General features: G+C 53.6%; 1 protein-coding gene and 1 non-coding gene across 2 annotated transcripts; one reads left to right on the top strand and one right to left on the bottom strand.

The window, feature by feature from the left end:
* Nucleotides 1-711: 711 nt before the first annotated feature.
* TRNAS-AGA lies at nt 712-793 on the bottom strand. Its single transcript has one exon. It is a non-coding gene; the product is annotated as a tRNA-Ser (tRNA).
* Nucleotides 794-2130: 1337 nt separating this feature from the next.
* On the top strand, nt 2131-4114 carry LOC125520389 (protein POLAR LOCALIZATION DURING ASYMMETRIC DIVISION AND REDISTRIBUTION-like). Its single transcript, XM_048685311.1, has 3 exons — nt 2131-2591; nt 2688-3503; nt 3623-4114. Exons 1-2 carry the CDS (start codon nt 2309-2311, stop codon nt 3497-3499), a joined length of 1095 nt encoding a protein of 364 aa, XP_048541268.1. The 5' UTR covers nt 2131-2308; the 3' UTR covers nt 3500-3503; nt 3623-4114.
* The last annotated feature ends 1886 nt before the right edge of the window (nt 4115-6000 follow it).

Genomic DNA, 6000 nt, shown 5'->3' with positions numbered 1-6000 from the left:
TGGCATTTTGTTATGCAAGGCCGAGAGGGACGGACGACAGCAAGGCTGCGCTTGCCTGTAGGGGCAACGTCGCCGTGAGCCGGCGGCTGCATGATCGCTTCAGGGGAGAGATTAGGGCTTCGGCCGTCTCGTGCGTGCGTCAGGTTTTTTTTTAGCAATCGTGCGTGCGTCAGGTGCAACACGGTTATGGTCGATTGAGCTACAGCCTACAGGAATCCATGGGGCAATGAAGCTTTGTGAAGACCCTTGTAACATTATGGTCCATCTGGTGAGCTAGGAGAAAAGCAGTCCATGAAGGGGAATTTCAGTCGCCTCTGACAACGTCCTCGTTCATCCAAAGCAACGAGGCCATATCCTTGGCTGCTGACCTTGCCTGCTGAAACCTTGTTATTTCGACTGATCTGTGCTGCTGCTGTCGTGAATGTTCAGGGTAATCACATGGGTGCTTCTTCGGTCATCGTAAAGGGGATGCAAAGGAAGATGGGAGCCTTTTCCCAGGGGCAGATTATCCATGAGAAGAGGGAGTTCAATGTTGGCCGAACTTGATTTGTATATTGCCCAACAGCCCAGTTAATAAAGTGCTTCCAAACCTCAAAAAAAAAGGTAAGCCCCGGTTTTGTCTTCAAAAATGGTCAGGCCCAGTTAGACGAAGCAGTCATGTGAGAGGTAAAAAAACAAAAGACGAGGGAAATAGAAACCAAAAAAAAGGAGCGTGGTCGGCAGGATTCGAACCTGCGCGGGCAAAGCCCACATGATTTCTAGTCATGCCCGATAACCACTCCGGCACGACCACTTGCTTATGATTTCATTCACCTACAGCCCTTTTATCCCTTTGTTATTGAAAAGCCGATGAAGTAAACAAGGCCAACTGGGCACGCAGGGACAAAATCCTTGTTCTTATCCACTGCAGATACTAGTTTGGAGTACTAAAATAGCAACCAGTCCATTCGCCGCGAGGCTGTCATGCCACGCTGGATCCCATCCCATGGCCACCACATCGGAAGAGTTCGCGCGGACGCCTCGGCACGGCGCGCCTCTGCCACACGTACGCAGCGCATGCGACGTGCGCACGCAAAGACTCGGCGCCCATGGCGTCTTGCCCGTCCCGCGGCAGGCAGCCGACCCCCTCCGCCGCCGCTGTCCTCTTCCGCCTGTCGGCTGCGCCCAGACGGCATGCAGCTTAACCGATGCACGACCCAACGAGCATCTTCTCAGAGTAAGAAAATGGCGCTGGCAGCATCTCGAGAAGGGCCGATATTATTCCCGTCGGCTCCACTCCGGCGCCGGCCGACGCCACAAAAGCAAGCCGTGGCTGAATCGCTCAAAGGAGTAGATTAGATTAGAATACTCCTGTAGTCATGTCAGCAGCGGTGAGCGAGGTGAGCGGTGCCCATCGGGGAAGAGATACGCTGTCCCGTCGTCGGCCGTCGCGCCTCGTCTTGTCTCGCGTCCGGACCCGTACCGCACCGCATGGCGGCATCTTCTCCTCTCCTCCATGCCGCGGCTAGCTAGGTCGCCTGTCTTTAGACGAAGTCGCTCTCACGCCCAGGGCGGCCAGGTCACTCTATATACTACTCCACACACACATACGTACACTTGGTCTCGGGCAGCTGGCCGGCGATTCGAACGGGAGCCGGCCGGTCAGATGGATATACCCTACCCTGGCTGCCTGGCTAGATTGCTTCTTTCTAACGGGAAAAAGGCAGCGATGATGAATGATGATTAGGATTTAGGAGTCGTAATCGCTTGGGTCTTCCGTTGGTCGCTTGCTTCGCGTTTGCGTATGATCTCGATGAGGCCGGGGACCTGAGCCGGTGGTCTGAGCTGAGGTTGCCTTGCGTGTGTCCGTTACCTGGCTGGCCACCTAGTCGTGTTGCAAGTGCGAAATGCAGGAAGGAGCGGCAGCCGACAGAGACAAAATGCCAACGGTTCAAATCGGAGCGCGCAACACCTGACCTACCTGCAGATCAAAGCCACGCTCCATCATGCCATCTTTTCAAGTTTGATTACACAAACAAGCTCGCCATAAATAATCATATGCCATCTCATCATCATCTGACACTCCATCCATCCATCATCAGGCACAAAATAAGTTTTCTTAAAAGAGGATAAATAAACAGAGAGGGGAAGGGTGTTAGACAGGTCGCTGTCGGCGGGCCCCGCCGTGACCTCCCCCCACGACCGCGACCCGCTCCCGTTTGAAAACCGCTTTGCTCCTTCCACCTCGGCCGGCCCAAGAATCCGAGGCCACATTCCACATTCCTTCGCATCTTCCGCTCTGCCGGCCGGCCGGTCGGCGCGGGTCCCCATGGCTGTTGCCGCCGAGGGCACGAACAGGCGGAGGATCCTCGACTACCTCAACGACGGCGAGGAGTTCGGGGTCGCGGGGCCGCCCTCCTCCGCCGCCGCCACGCCCAGGCCCAGGTCGCTCATGCCCAGGTTCCGCTGGGCGCGGCTCGCCAGGCTCGGCGGCAAGGGCCGCCCCGGCGACGGCAAAGCGCGGCCGCCGAAGCCGGTGCTCGAGGAGGAGATCGTCGCCGCGGACGACGAGGGCCAGCTCAGGGACGCCTCGGGCGCCTCTGCCTCATCAGGTACGTTCGTCCGAACTCTCCCTTCGCGGTGGTATTCTGGCAGTCGACCGAATTTTGTTTGGTGTCGAGCACGTCATGAGCAATTGTCGATTCCAGCACCATGCGCGGCGCCGCCCGGCGACGGCGAGACGACGAGGCCGTCGGACCTGAGCGTGGGGCTGAGCCTGGTGTTCCTGCTGGCCAAGACGTCCGACGAGTTCAACAAGATGGCCAGGGTGCGGGCCGAGATGGAGGCGCTCATCAGGGACTTCAAAGGCCAGCAGGCCATGGCGACGACGGCCAACACCGGCGCCGACGACGAACCCCGCAACCCCGAGTCCGCCGCGTCGAGCTGCCTCACGGACGGGAACGAGCCGCAGGCCGCGACCGCGCGCTGCGAGGACCATCGGCACCAGGCCGCCTCCTCCTCCGGCGCGGAGATGGAGGCGGCGAGCCGCAGGAGGATGGACGTGCTGGAGGAGGAGTTCCACGCGGAGCTCCAGCGCGTTCGCGCCGGCTACGGCGCGGACACGCCGCCGTTTTCGACGGGGGAGGAGCGCGACGAGGGCGGAGCAGAGCCGTCGGACGACGACGACGACATTGCCGACTGCCGACAGGGATTCGAGAGCGACCTCGGCGACGACGACGATCAACATCACCACGATTACGACGAGGAGGAGGAGGAGGAGGAGGACGACGACGACCCTGATCGGTACCACGGCGTGTCGGCCGTGGAGCTGGAGAGGAGGCTGCACGAGCTGCTCCACCAGAGGAACCAGGAGCGGATCGAGGAGCTGGAGGCGGCGCTGCGGCGCGCCGAGAAGCGGCTCTTCGACAAGGAGATGGAGGCGTCCCTCTGGAAGGACACCGCCAAAATGGCCTTCCGCCACGACCACCACCACGACCACGACGACGACGACTCGCCGTAAACTCGTAAGCGCCAACCTCACCTCACCAATTAATTCTCTTCCACGCAAGGTGGAGACGCTCGTGATGATCACCGGCCCGAGTAACTCTCCGACTGTTCCTTCTCCCTGAACTTTTCCGTGCAGATGAGGAATTTCGTGCGGTCCTTTTTGTCGCCATTATCATCGATCGGCCGTGCATTACATGATTACGGATGAAGCCATTAGCCATGAATGGAGGCGAATTTTGGGACCTTTAATGCGTGAAGAAGCAGGCAATCGATCGGTGGTGGCGTCGGATGGATGGTGGACTGTAGGACGGGCCTTGTGTACAATATGTCACTACTGTTAGCAACTTATAGCTGGAGCTGTTCATACCGCCAGGGTTTAGACTCTTGGCACTGTAGGTTATTACATGGGTATGGCTGGGAATAGGATGGAACAGGGTAGGATATGCTCAGCTAGCAGCCTCACTGATTTTGTGATCCATGTAATGCAATCGAGTTCGGTGTCTGTTCGTGCATATCACTCGTGTGCAGTTTCAGAATCAGGGCAGCAGTTTCACAGCCTGCTCTCAGTAAGAAATTGTAGATGTTTTTACAGATATATAATCATTGGAAAGGACTTTTTTCGCATCAATTTACATTTCAACTGCACCTTTTTATAAGACAATGTCATTTTTTTTTTGCTTAATGTTTCGGTCACTTGTATGAAGTGATTTTTCAGCCTTTCGGTCGAGTGCTCTTTGCCCATTTTGGACCTGCCTTAGCAAGAGCTTATGTGTTGGTATCCTACGCCCCAAATCGATAAGATTTCTGCCAAGTAGTTACACTCTACGAAAGTTTCTTCTTGTTTTTGGCATGCACGTTGTTGTTTTTTTAGCGTAATAACTTTATTCCTCAAATAACAGCAAGATCGTTTACATAATGATGGAGAATAAAGTCAGGGACGATGGTCTCCCACTCTTCTGATTTACTAATGCTGAAACAGTGCTTTGCTAAACCATCCGCTATGAAGTTTACCTCTCTAGTACAATAATCAAAACTGATAGAAGTATAATCCATTGACATGAGGGAGCATTCTGCTATGATTGGGACATCCACTCCCATGTAGGCATTAGGATCAGATATGGCCTCCAGCGCAGTCAAACTATCAGACTCGATGATAAGCTTCATACAACCCAGTTTCGCTGCTAGGTACAGACCACATCGAATAGTAAATAATTCAGCTGAACCTGCACTAGACACATGTGGTAGGACATGAGTTGTTGCCCCCAGAAATTTGCCATGGTCATCTCGTGCAACAGCTCCGCAAGCTCCTGTGAACTTATCCTCATGAAATGATGCATCGACATTGATTTTTACAACTCCCGCACTTGGCTTCTTCCATACATGATCAATCCTACATATAGGCTGGTTTGGTGAATGAGCACGAACAAAATTTATGGCAAGTACTTGAATAGAAATAGCTGTTTGATCCGGTGTCTGTACTGTCTCCCCTCTTGTACGTTGCCTTCTTTGCCACCAAATGAACCACATGGCCACCAAAATAAATTCGGCTGTTGGTATGGTATGTGTCACTGTGCGCAGCCGAATCAATATATCTAGGGTGATAGAGCCGGATCGGTCTTGCCGAGCAGCTTGTTCAATCACCTCCGATAGTCCTAGAGCAGCCCACACTTCAGATGCACGGATACACGTAAATAGACAGTGCTGGATATCCTCTAGACCAATTTTGCACAGCGGGCATTGCGGGATTAAGGGTACATGTCTGCCTGCGAGAACACCGTAACATGGTAATACCCCCTTTAATACTTTCCAGCCAAAATGTTTGATCTTCCCTGGAAGGCGAAGTTGCCATAATTCTTTCCAAACTGCATTCAACTGAGCACTCCCTGGGCTATTCAAGCTTGCGTAATGACGTCCGAACTGATGATCGAACTCCACATGGTATGCCGAACAAACTGAGAAAGTTCCAGATCTCGTATAATGCCACGCCACAAAATCTTTCATAGTTTCAACATGGAGGGGGATTTGAAGTATTCTGTGCACATCCACTGGTGAGAACACACTATGCAATAGTGCCTCATCCCACTGTCCCGTGTGGGGGTCGATTATATCTTCCACCTTTGTTAACATAATTCCTCCTCTAGGGGTAACAAGTTTCCTGGTTTCGCTAGAAGAGATCCAAGGGTCCTCCCAAATGTTAATCTGGGAACCAGTGCCCACTCTAGGGGTAATAAGTTTTGGCATGCACGTTGTTCCCTTTTGTGCCTGCCAAAAATTCTGTCGGATCCACAATGTGAGTTTGGTATTCCCTTTTGTGCCTGCCCAATTCTGTCGGGTCCATAGTGTGAGTTTGGTATTGGGAGCCAATCAGCACCACTCCTATATGCAATTTAAGATCCGGACGGCAAGTCGTCTGCATGTTTCAAGTGTTCCCGTCCGTTCTATTCCTGCCGAAAATATGCCGAACTTTTTTCAGTCATTCATTTGGGAAAGACTTTCATAGGAGTTGCAGCGATC

Source organism: Triticum urartu, chromosome 7 (genome assembly GCF_003073215.2).
Source record: "Triticum urartu cultivar G1812 chromosome 7, Tu2.1, whole genome shotgun sequence".
Classification (NCBI taxonomy): Eukaryota; Viridiplantae; Streptophyta; class Magnoliopsida; order Poales; family Poaceae; genus Triticum; species Triticum urartu.
This window is presented reverse-complemented; position numbering and strand designations above follow the sequence as displayed.

Bases quoted from the DNA above. Each gene is read 5' to 3' on its own strand.
- LOC125520389 (XM_048685311.1), top strand. From the start codon at position 2,309: ATGGCTGTTGCCGCCGAGGGCACGAACAGGCGGAGGATCCTCGACTAC. The intron at 2,592-2,687 runs GTACGTTCGTCC...TGTCGATTCCAG, and splicing joins GGGCGCCTCTGCCTCATCAG to CACCATGCGCGGCGCCGCCC.